The sequence below is a fragment of the Saimiri boliviensis genome, chromosome 1 (assembly GCF_048565385.1).
Source record: "Saimiri boliviensis isolate mSaiBol1 chromosome 1, mSaiBol1.pri, whole genome shotgun sequence".
Taxonomy (NCBI): domain Eukaryota; kingdom Metazoa; phylum Chordata; class Mammalia; order Primates; family Cebidae; genus Saimiri; species Saimiri boliviensis.
Window position 1 is genome coordinate 114,792,613 of NC_133449.1, and position 12,229 is coordinate 114,804,841.

The 12,229-nt window shown below is 57.7% G+C and overlaps 1 protein-coding gene across 2 annotated transcripts in view; it reads right to left on the reverse strand.

Annotated features, from left to right (window-relative positions):
* Positions 1-127: 127 nt before the first annotated feature.
* Positions 128-12,229, reverse strand: part of ADGRG5 (adhesion G protein-coupled receptor G5) — a 32,177-nt gene continuing 20,075 nt past the window's right edge. For both annotated transcript variants that reach the window (XM_010331345.3, XM_074402342.1), the window contains 8 exons: positions 11,745-11,861; positions 10,614-10,730; positions 9,028-9,180; positions 8,164-8,285; positions 7,635-7,903; positions 5,389-5,506; positions 2,858-3,135; positions 128-2,515 (listed from right to left, as the gene is read on the reverse strand). In XM_010331345.3, coding sequence (XP_010329647.3) covers positions 2,415-2,515; positions 2,858-3,135; positions 5,389-5,506; positions 7,635-7,903; positions 8,164-8,285; positions 9,028-9,180; positions 10,614-10,730; positions 11,745-11,861 — 1,275 coding nt within the window. In that variant the 3' untranslated portion in view covers positions 128-2,414. The remainder of the gene's footprint in view (positions 2,516-2,857; positions 3,136-5,388; positions 5,507-7,634; positions 7,904-8,163; positions 8,286-9,027; positions 9,181-10,613; positions 10,731-11,744; positions 11,862-12,229) is intronic.

The following is a 12,229-nucleotide window of genomic DNA, read 5'->3' on the forward strand; positions in this document are numbered from 1 at the left end:
CTCCCTCAGTCCCTCCCCCACACCCAGGTGAGACATTTCCAGGAAGCGGTCTCTGCCCAGGGCCTGGACCCCAGCGGGGCTCAGGGCCACAAGCTTGGGGCTGCTTCCTGGAACTGCCAGTCTCGCCCCTTGTCGCTGTGGCCACATCCTCCCTCCGGCAGCCCAGGGCTTGGTGGGTTCTAAGAGGCCAGGCCCTGGGCTGGAGAGTTCTATGCAGATCCAGCCACAGCAAGAGCCTGTGTCCCCACTCTCTGGAGCTGCCCAAGAGAAGGGCTAAAGTTTCCCATGATTCCTCAGGACCCTCATTAGCATGGGAATCCCTGCCCCAACACCTGGGGATCTGGGGCTTAACCACTGGAGATCAGATGGGTGCTCACATCACTCTGATGGCGACAGTGGGGGCGGGGGATTCTGCCTGGAGTCAGCGTGGGAAAGAGGCCTCTATGCACAGCTAAGGCAATTTTGTAGATGTGATAAATGACCATGAGGAATTTCTTAAACTGGAAGATTGGGGACTGTGGGGTCGGGGGACCTATGGAACACCTGGAGGCTGTCCCATGTGGGGACTATTCCTAGAACAGCAGAAAGCCAGCGAGGCAGGAGCAGAGACCCCTCTGGGGAAAGAAGCTGAGGCCTGATGAGATGTGCCTAAGAAGGGGCTGTGTCTGCAAGGTTGAGCAGAGCTGGGCCTGGGGCTTAGGCTGGCTCTGACACTCAGTCAACACCATTAATAACAACAGCAAAAATTCTAATGATGACACCAGCAACCGTTTACTGAGCGCTTACTTCGCGCCAAGTCTCTTTATCTGAATTCTTTCACTTAGTCGTCAAAATAGGTACTGCTATGGCCTCTATTTTACAAACAGGAAAACTGAGGCACAGAGAGGCTGAGTGGCTTGCCCACAGTCTCACAGCTAGCAAGTGGCAGAGCTGGCACTGGCACCCAGGCAGTCTGGCTCCAGAGCCTGTGCCACCCACTGCCGTGAAGGAGCTATTTGCATCTAGAAACGTACAGAAGAGCAGATGATGCCCCAGGAGAACTTTTCCCCAGGGGAGATCCTGCTCCCATTTTCTGCCTGTGACCTTCGAGGTCATTAAAACTGCCTGATGGCCTGGCACAGGGCCCTGAGTGTCTACCCCAGCCCTGCTCTTGTGCCAGCTATGTCCAAGGTGCAGCCCCCAAGAGTGACAGCGCACCGCTGCACTGGGAAAAGACAAATGGCCATGTAAACGTGTCTCTCCTTTCCTCCTGCGCGTCACTCAGCAGGCGCAGTCCTGCAGTTACGGCCCCTCCACCTGGTGCGTGGTGTCTGCAAACAAGCGATTGAGCGATTCCAGATGCAGTCTTGGCGCCAAGGGCCGCCGAGTGTGCCAATGGCGCCCCCTAGTGTTCGTCCTGGGAAACGCACTGGCTTCATGCGCTTTGTCTCCCACGGGGTCTGACAGGTCTGGGGCAAGGGTGATTCTCTTTGGCCTGAGCTTCAGATTTAAAACCCACACTCCCACGCCTGCCAGGGCAAATTCAATCCTGCCCAATCACCAAGTAGCCAGGTCACTGGGGTCCAGCTGGTTCAGCTGCTGGAGGAGAAAGAAGTGTTTTCCTCTGCCCTTAAGGAACCCCCGTGGGTGGGCTGCTGGTCCGAAAGGTCTATGGAGGGAGGTCTTGGGAGCATTGCAGGAGGAGCCTCTGGGAAAGGCTGAAGCTCCCAGACTTTGGGAAGGGTGGGCTTGGAATTGGAGTCATCATAATTTAGGGAGTTAAAGGAAAAGAGGCCTCAGGCATAGGCCAGTGAAGTCTCAGACGCTGGGTGGGTGGATTACACCCACCCCAAGCCAGGATGCCATCTGGCCCTCCCCAGGAGGAAGTGGTGGGGCCGAGCAGGTGCTTCCAGGGTGGGTTGGCCGAGATCCTGCCCCTAGCAAGCAGGTGGTGGCCACAGGAATTCCCACTCCATGCTGACACTCTTCCCCCGGGTCTGATGCTTCTCCAAGCTCCTAGGCTGGGCTAGAACAAAGCCGCCTGTCCCCATGTCACAGCTGTGGATACCTGGGGTTGGTGAGAAGTGGCAGGCCCAAGGCCATATAGACAGAATCAAAGCCAGGCCTTGAAACTTGGCGTTCTGACACCCAAGCTGGTGCTCTGCCCACATCCCTGGCCAGCTGGGCCCAGGTACCAGGACAACGTTTGCTGCCCCAGGTGGGGTTGGACCTGGCCCAGAGCAAAATGTCAGGGAGAGGGAGGGTAACACACTGCCCTTGGTGCCTGGGAAGGCCATGGAAGTGGAAAGGGCCCCCTGGGGGTCACAGTGGCCTCTGGAGTCCTGCAGCAGACCTGTGACCCTCTCTAGTGAGAGCCGTGTCCTCAGGCTACTGGCAGCCAGAGAGGCTGAGGGTTCCAGGCCAGGAGGCCCAGACTACGGCGTTGTCTGCGAGGAGCTGAAGGCCTCTATCTTCGCCTTGGCCTCTGCTTCTGAGCGGCACCGCTGGGAGCAGAACCACAGGAAGAGGAAGAAACCTGCAAGAGAAAGGCCGGTAGGTGGGAGTGCCGTGGGGCAGCGTGGGCGTCCCCAGAGGCCAGGGCCTCCTTGGCTGCAGCGAGCTGGCCTCCCCGGGGCCCACAAGCAACTTCCAGAATCTCTTACTGTAGAAGGCCAGAAGGGGCAGAGCTGGAAGAGCCGCCATGGCCAGGCAGGGCGCCTTCACGCAGATGCAGCCCCCACCAGCTTGGCTAGTGGAGCTGTGGGCTAGATGTCAGTCCCCACTTGCCCCTTTCACCTGAACCCCTTTGGCAGCGAACATCCCACCAGCCATACACCCCCTGCCCAGCGCCTTCCTCCAGGCCGCCCTCCGGCCCTACCGTAGAGCGAGTTTAAGATGGTGAAGAGGAACAGCTGGGGCAGCAGGAAGATGCCAAAAGAAAAGAAGGCCAAGGCCCAGGTGGTGCCCAGCAGCACAGTGAGGCCCAGCACGGTGACGGTGTCGCGGCAGGCCCGGGCACTCGGCGCGTCCGCCCGTGCCCGCAGCCTGCGCAGGGTCCACAGCGCCCAGGCCAGCACCACCAGGTTGAAGAGGGATGTGAGGCCACCATAGCCCATGACCAGGACACTGTGCACCACGGGGCTCCGCACCCAGCATCTGTGGGGGAAGGTGACGTGTCAGGCTCACAGAGGCTCCCAGGTGGGCAGGGGGCCAGCGCCACTGCCTGATGACCCGCCCAGTCTCCTGGCTCAGCCCGGTTGTTTCTGGCCTGACGGAATGCACGGTAAAGCCCCTCCCCCGGCCTTCCAGTCCAGCCACCCCCAGAGGACATATCTGCCACCCTGGTCCACGACCTGCTGCTCCCTCGTGCCCGCCTTTCCAGTCACTGCGGTCTCTCTCACTTCCCCATGCCTTCACCCACCTGAACACTCTTCCTCTCTCCCTTCGACATGTCACTCCTCTCTGCTTCCACAGCCAGCCCAAGGCTGGTGTGCCCCATCTTCTATTGGACCCTGGGCCCAGAGCCCTCTTTCCTGGAAACTTCCCCTTCCACCCCAGGACATGGTGCCACCGCCTCATCATCACCTCTGCAGTGAGACGCCCCCTCCCCACGAGCCTCTTCCCACCTAGACTGGGCCACCATGCCCTGCCCGGGGCAGTGGGCAGACTGCCAACCCGTGGTTTGGTGGAAGGGCGCTCTCCAAGTTTCAAGCTGGGAGCAGACAGAGCAGCAGGAGAGCCCCCCACGGGCTGAGCACAGAGCCAGGGAGAACTGACCCAGGCCAGCCCTGGTCCTGGGCCCTCCCGGAGGCCGCCACCCTTTGCCTCCCCAAGACACCTTCAAGACAGATGCCACTTTTTAGTCAGACACAATGTCATGTTGAGGCAGGAGAATAGGGTTTGGAGACAGGGAACACAGGACTTCCTAGAACTAAATCAAATGGAAGCCAGTGGCTCACACCTGTAATCCTTGTACTTTGGGAGGCCAATGTGGGCGGATCACCTGAGGTGGGGAGTTGAGACCAGCCTGGCCAACATGGTAAAACCCTGTCTCTACTGAAAATACAAAAATTAGCTGGGTATGATGGCTCGTGCCTGTAATATCAGCTACTTGGGAGGCTGAGGCAGGAGAATCGCTTGAACCCAGAGGCAGAAATTGCAGTGAGCCAAGATGGCACCATTATACTCCAGCCCGTGCAACAAGAGTGAAACTCCATCAAAAAAAAAAAAAAAAAAGAAAGAAAGAAAGAAAGGAAAGAAAATAAAACAAAAGAAATCTTCGGAGAGCACGTAAACTGAGGCCAGAGCCTCCATTTCCTCATCTGTAGGATGGGGATGATTATGAACTTGCCTTACGGGTTCTCATGGAGGTTGCAGGGAACAATTCATGTAAAGTGACATCACATGCCCTCTGAGCCTCACCATGAGAGGGATCAACCCCACCTCTGTGCCACTCAGTCCCTGGCCTTGCTTCAGGGGCTAGGGACTGGCTCTGGACCAGCCTGCCAGAGACCAAGTCCCAGCTCTGCCATTGACCAGCCGGGGCCCCTCAGGTGGGGTTCTTAAGCCACCTGTGTCTCAGTAGCTCTAACTGTAAAATCAGAGTGGCAACAGGATCTGCCCTTGCCCTTGTGAAAGGAAGCCGGCTGATACCCGAGGCCTGCCAGAGTCCGCCCCCCACCATCCTGAGCCTCCATCCACCGGGAGGGAAAAGAAGCCTCCGCAGCCAACTGCATGAGGGCGACGGGCCGCCGGGTTCCTTAGGCTAGTCGATGTCTGCTGCTGGAAACGCTGCGTAACAGTAAAAAGCTAAATGTCCTAGGGTGCAGGGAGGGGCTGTACAAGAGCAGCAGCAGCAGCAGCGTGTCCCCAGGCCCCCAAAGGCCCGCCTCGAGGCCTCCCCTTGCCTCCCCCAAGCCTAGCCCCCACAGCACTCTTGTCCGACTAGGAGGGCTGGAGGGCCTGGCAGTGTTGTCGTGCCCAGGCAGGTCGGGAGGGGCCAAAGCCTGAGCGGGTGCAGCAAGGTGGCCTGCAGGGGCACAGAGTCAAGTGCAGGCTGAGCCAGACCCTCAGGGCCTGGACACTGGAGGGCAGGACAGGACAGTTGGTTGTGTGGCCACGTGCGATGGGGAAGTGGGAGGCCCGGCTGACCTGGCAGGTTGGGGAGCAGAGGCTGGCTTCATAGACTTGGCCAGCATAGAACACAAGGCCGCCTCTGCAGGAGACCTGGATCCATGGAAAGGATGCGGCAGAGCCCCCTGCAAACCCCCTGTCAAAGCCCCAGCCCCCTCTCTGCCCCACAGCCAGTGCAGCCAGTGCCTTGCCTACAAGATGTTGCATTTGGAGCCCCGGGCCCATGTGGCCCTTCTGCAGAGCCAGGGAGCCCGCTGCAGCCTTGAGGGCACTCACATGGATGTGTTCTGGAAGCCCGTGCCATTCTCCCAGCTGTCGAAGACGGCGATCGTGCAGGGTCCGTACACTGAGCTCTTGACAGCGAGGGGAAGCAGTACCAGGAGGGCTGGGGCCCCTAAGGGGTGGGACAAAGGCTTAGGAGATGTGGGAGAGAGCTGGCTCTCAGTCCCTGAGGCTGCTGACACAGAATTCCACTAGGCCAGGGACAGCTGGGAGGAGATTGTTCTGAGCCCCTGGCTTTAGAGCAACGAGCCTGGTGGTTTGGAGAAAGCTCTCCTCCAAGATGATGTTAGTGACGGCTCTGTGATGGAACGGTGGTGGAGGGAGGAGTGGTCACACTGGGAAGGTGGCGGTGGGGCGCAAATGGGAGGGAGGGCTGAGGGACTGCTGAGGAAATGGAGATAAGCAAGAAAGGGGCAAGGATGGTGATGAAGGTGGTGATGGTGCTGCTGGGGATAGAGAAAGTAGAGGAAGTGATGGTGGTGAGGGAGGTGGAGGTGGAGAAGGTGGTGGTGGAGGTGGTGATGGTGGTGAAAAAGGTAGAGGAAATGATGGTGGCGATGGAGGTGAGGAGGTGGTGATGGTGGTGATGGAGGTGGAGGAGGTGATGATGGTGGTGATGGAGGTGGAGGAGATGACTATGGTTAAGGAGGTGGAGGAGGTGATGGTGGTGGAGGAGGTAGAGGAGGTGGAGATGATGGTGATGGAGGTGGAGGAAGTGATGATGGTGATGATGGAGGCGGAGGAGGTGGAGGAGGTGATGATGGTGGTGATGGAGGTGGAGGAGGTGATGATGGTGATGACGGAGGTGGAGGAGGTGGTGATGGTGGTGATGGAGGTGGAGGAGGTGATGATGGTGGTGATGGAGGTGGAAGAGGTGGAGATGATTGTGATGGAGGTGGAGGAGGTGATGATGGTGGTGATGGAGGTGGAGGAGGTGATGATGGTGGTGATGGAGGTGGAGGAGGTGATGATGGTGGTGATGGAGGTGGAGGAGGTGATGATGGTGGTGATGGAGGTGGAGGAGGTGAAGGAGGTGATGATGGTGGTGATGGAGGTGGAGGAGGTGATGATGGTGGTGATGGAGGTGGAGGTGATGATGGTGGTGATGGAGGTGGAGGAAGTGATGATGGTGGTGATGGAGGTGGAGGAGGTGATGATGGTGGTGATGGAGGTGGAGGAGGTGATGATGGTGGTGATGGAGGTGGAGGAGGTGAAGGAGGTGATGATGGTGGTGATGGAGGTGGTGGAGGTGGAGGAGGTGGAGGAGATGATGGTGGTTAAGGAGGTAGAGGAGGTGATGATGGTGGTGAAGGAGGTGGAGGAGGTGGAGATGATGATGGTGATGGAGGTGGAGGAAGTGATGATGGTGGTGATGGAGGTGGAGGAGGTAATGATGGTGGTGAAGGAGGTGGAGGAGGTGATGGTGGTGATGGAGGTGGAGGAGGTGATGATGGTGGTGATGGAGGTGGAGGAGGTGAAGGAGGTGATGATGGTGGTGATGGAGGTGGAGGAGGTGATGATGGTGGTGATGGAGGTGGAGGAGGTGATGATGGTGGTGATGGAGGTGGAGGAGGTGATGATGGTGGTGATGGAGGTGGAGGAGGTGATGATGGTGGTGATGGAGGTGGAGGAGGTGATGATGGTGGTGATGGAGGTGGAGGAGGTGAAGGAGGTGATGATGGTGGTGATGGAGGTGGTGGAGGTGGAGGAGGTGGAGGAGATGATGGTGGTTAAGGAGGTGGAGGAGGTGATGATGGTGGTGAAGGAGGTGGAGGAGGTGGAGATGATGATGGTGATGGAGGTGGAGGAAGTGATGATGGTGGTGATGGAGGTGGAGGAGGTAATGATGGTGGTGAAGGAGGTGGAGGAGGTGATGGTGGTGATGGAGGTGGAGGAGGTGAAGATGGTGGTGATGGAGGTGGAGGAGGTGATGATGGTGGTGATGGAGGTGGAGGAGGTGAAGATGGTGGTGATGGAGGTGGAGGAGGTGATGATGATGGTGATGGACGTAGAGGAAGTGATGGAGGTGATGGTGATGATGGTGGTGACAGAGTGGAGATGTAGGAGGTGGAAGAGGTGATAAAATTAGTAACATAGAAAATAGAGGTGGGCGTAGGCCGAGGTCACAGCTGGTGGTCATGAAATGGCCACTATGATGATGAGGAGGAGGGAAGAAAGGACTAGAGAGGGTGTTGACCCTCCTGCCTGGAGGCCTCAAGATGGGGAGAAGAGGGACTTACCCCAGCCCAGCACACAAAGCTTGAGCATGTATCTGCGGATGTAGGTGTTGTAGACACGCCCCAGGAAGAGGTAGAGGTTGAAGCCCTCGATGGCCATCCAGGTGAGGCAGCTGAGCAGCGCGTAGTGCAGGGCAGCGGCCAGCGCCGTGCACGCTGCCCCGGGTACAGGAGATGTGGCGAATGTGGGGCTCAGCAGGAAGGTGATGTTCAGGAGCAGCACAGAGGCGTGCAGGTTCACGTGGATGCGTGTTAGGGAGTCACTCTGCTTCCTGCAGGTGAGAGTAAGGCCCTCCATGGCCCAGGGACATCACCCAGGCTGCCCCATTCGAAGAGCACAGAGGTGCACACTGACGGGGAATCTGAGGCGAAGAAGGGGCGGGGATCCCACAGCAGCCACTCCAAAGGCTGGCCTCCTACCTCCCAGCCCCCACCCCTGGAGAAGCCCGCCCAGTTCTAGTGGACTAAACGGGACACAGTGGAGTGCTGTGCCGCAGTGGGGCGCAGGCCCAGCACTGTGGCAGCAGAATACCTGGCGTGGAAGTGCAGCAGGACCGTGAGCAGCGAGGCCACGATGGAGATGCTGCAGCCCACGAGGGAGATATACGTGAGAGGAGCCAGCAACTCTGCAGGGACAAGGGCTGGGGAGAGTTGCTGCAGGAAGGAAGAGGGGCTGGAGGCCAGAAGCACAGCATCGCCCTCCCTCCCAGGCTGTCGGAGGGCCCTCCTGAGGCCTCTGCTCCAAGTCCCTTTCCCCACAAGCCTAGCCATGAACCTGGCTTGAACAGGCCATGGCAGATACAGTGAGTTTCACCCCTCCACAGCTCCCCTCTCCCGCTTCTTCTATGAATGCCTCCCTTCCCCCATTCCCTATGCACCTGGGGGTCTACACCACCACTTTGCCCTCTCTGTGCAGAAAGGTGTGCCAGGCCTGGCCTAGCAGGGACTTCCCTCTTCCTGCCAATAGTGCTTGGTTCAGGGATGAACATGTGGCTGGCAGAACTGGGTTAAAGATCTTATTCCACTGGCCTGAAAGCTACCAGGGCATGAGCCTGGAACTGCTGCCAGCTATATCATTAGCTCATAAGGAGATCCTGTTTGAGGGCTAAGCCAGTACAGAGAAAGCACAGTTAAGGGACAGAGGTAGAGTGCCATCTTAGTGATCTTAATGATCAGCCCCTGGATCAAGCCATGCCTGAAACCTAAGCCAGCCTTTTCAGAATCATGAGTCCATAGTTTGTTTTCTTCTGTTTTTGTTTGTTTGTTTGTTGTTTGTTTTCTGCTTAAGCCCTTTTAAGTTGAGTTTTCTGTTCCTTGCACCAGTTTTTGCCTCGCTCCTCTGCCACAGACGCAGGGCCCTCTGCAGCTCTGAGCCTCGCTCAGGATGCACACATACCATGAGAACGGCAAAGTAGGTGAGGTGGTTGCAGCGGCAGAGCACCTGAAAGGGGGAGGGCTGCTCTGTATGACAGCCCTCAGGGCTCCAGGCCCCCCAGTGCTGCTTACTGGCTCCCTCCTTCCAGAAGACACAGGTCGTGGTGTAGCCTTCCTGTGGGGAGATGCGGGGGTCAGTCAAAGGGTGCAGAGGAAAGGCTGTGGGTCAGTGTCTGGGAGTCCTGGGGGCCAACAGTACCTCAACGGCACATATGCCAACATTTTACCAGGCACTGGCTGGCCTTTGGTCTCGGTCTCAGATTCCAGCCCCATCTCCGTTAGGGACTCTCGGAGTGACCCAGGCAAGGTGCCAAGTTGCTCTGAGGCTCAGTTGAGTCATCTACAGAATAAGGTCTTTCATACTCATGCCACAAGAATGGTGGGAAAACAAAAAGCAACATGGAATCTTGAGTGTCCAGCTCCGGCCTTTTATACAGTAGGCGCTCTATAACCAGCTGGTCCCTTCCCCTCCTCGCCGTGGGGAACAGCAATGTGCTCAGACCCATGCCTGGTCAGGGGAGACTCACCCACAGACAACCTAATGCCAAGCCATGTGGGTGGAGAGGTGGAGGAAATGACACAGGCAGCCATTGAAAACCACGGAGAGCAGGCAGAGCTGACCCAAAGACAAGCAGAGGAGGGGGCCCTGTGGCCTTAGAGGACGTGCTGGATTTCAACAGGAGGGCAAAGGCATTCCAGGTGGAGGGAACTGTCGTGGCAAAGCCCGGGGGCAGAAAGGAGAGGCCAGATGGTGAAATTCAGAGTGCAGGGCAGTCCTGGTGAGGCTGAAGGGAAGATGGATCCAGAAAGCAGAGGCTCCGGGCTTTTCAGGAATGCCAGGAGCCGAGAAATGGAGGCATTAAGGCTTGTGAACTACCCCACTCCACCCCCACCCACAACAAGCACTGCTCTCTTTTTCCGGGATCAGCATCTGTACTTCCCCTAGGAGCTCACTCCTCCACCCCAGTCCCTGGGCCATGTGACCTGGGCCTGGCCAATCCACACATTCCATCCCCCTCGGGCACAGTGACAGGTGCAGGGATGGACACATGACCCAGATGAATCTTTAAGATCCTGAGACCCTGATCGGCACTGGGGCAGGTTGGGAGTAGGGAGTGGGGGCAAGAGAGTGATGGGAAGAGGGAAAGGAAGTCTTGCTCTCCAGCTTCCGTCATGCCACAGAAGGGACAGCCAAGGCAGGAGACCATTGCTGAGATGGAGAGGGCATCCGATCCGTCCCTGGATCCAGCCATGCCTGAAGCTGGTGGATCAGCCCTAGACATTTCATTGATGTGTGCCAATCAGTTCCCTCTGGGCTTAAGCTGGCTTGAGCTGATCTTTCCTCACTTACAACTGAAAGAATCTTGACAAATACATGAGTAAAAACTTCTCTCTTATTTCTTGAGCAGGAATTTTCAAAGTGTGTTGGGTTTCAAATAGTCTGTTTCCAAGATGGTTCCACAGGTTTGGGTCTGGTGAAACCAGTGCTCGACAGGAGAGTCACAGAGGGACAGGGTGCAGTGGACATGGGGGCACTCCCAGCAGTACCAGGCTTTGGTTGTGCCAGAAGCTGATGTTCACCGGATCCCTGAGGTTGTTCACGTGCCCGTGACTCAGCCGGGCCCCTAGGACGTAGTTATTGAGCAGAGATGAGTTGTTTTCATCCTGGAAGAGCAGCAGGAGAAGGGCTGAGTGCAGGGGGAACGAGAAGACCCTGGGTAAGGGCTGAGCCCACTTCCCTGGCTGAGAACAAGCAGCAAGAGTTTCACGAGCGCAGCGTGAAAGCCTTCCCAGCCTCCCAGCTTTCTTTGCATGTGCTGTTCCTGCCCTGTGGAAAGCTGTCCCATCAGCACGCGCTGTTCCACCTCCCATCGCTTAATGCATTACCAGCCTCACGCCCTCCACCTCACCACGACCGTCACTCACTTTCAAGGCCAAGGTTGAAAGGCACCTTCGCCAGAAGCTCCCCTGGACTGCCCAGCGGAAGGACCCCACCCTCACTCATCCATCACTCTGGATCTCTACAGCTATCATCAATCTTGTGCTGACATTCAATCTCTAAGGTCTGGCCAGGCACAGTGGCTCACGCCTGTAATCCCAGCACTGTGAAGGCCGAGGCAGGTGGCTCACTTGAGGCCAGGAGTTCAAGATGAGCCTGGCCAACACGGTTAAGCCCGGTCTCTACTAAAAATACAAAAATTAGCTGGGCATAGTGGTGCATGCCTGCAATCCCAGGGAGGCTGAGGCAGGGAAATCACTTGAACCCAGGAGGCGGAGGTTGCAGTGAGCCAAAATCACGCCACTGCACTCCCGCTGGGGCAACAGAGCAACACTCTGCCAAAAAAATTAATTTCTAAGGTCTTAGACTAACCATCAAGAGAGAGAGCTCTCTGAGGGCAGGGAACAAGTGCCACCTTGTCTGTCTCCTGTGTAGGGACAGGCACATAGTAGGTTCCTTAGGTCTCATCTGCAGATTGTAATTGTGCCTTCCTACCATTCTGCTAAAGCTGGCAGGGAAACTGAGGCCCAGAGAGGGGCAATGGCTGGCTTGGATTGCACAGTCAGCTGGCTGGTCTCACTCGGTGCTGGCCTCCCAGAGGCCAGGCAGTGACATGGACGCCTGCAGTGGATCCCAAGAAGGGACCGGCACCACCCTCCTTGGCCCGCCATCACACTGACCTTGAAAAAGTGGGCGTTGGAGAAGTAGATACAGATGAGCCGCAGCTCCCTGGGGCGGGTCTTGCAGGCGTCCAGGGTCAGCTCGGAGGGGAACTGCATGGCATGCTGACTGCGGGCCTGCAGAGGGCCACACACCGGCTGCGTCTGCAACCAGGACCCGCAGACCCGACCCCAGCACCTTCACTGCCTCCCACTCCCCACGAAACCCTCCTCGGGGGTTTCCACCTACAGATCCCTCTCCCGGCAGGCTGCATCTGCTCCCAAACTTCCCAAGATCCCAGGCCCTCCCTCCATGCTGCGCAGGAATGGTGCTACCTCAGACCCAGCCAGGGACCCAGCCAATCACCCCAGGGTCCTAAAAGGAGCCAGGGTTCCTGGCCTCTCCCACAGCTGCCTCCTCCAGGGGGCAGCCTCCATCAAAGCAGGAAGCAGACTGCGCCCTGGAGGGGCGGTAAACCACCTCCCTTTCCACAGTTCACACTCCC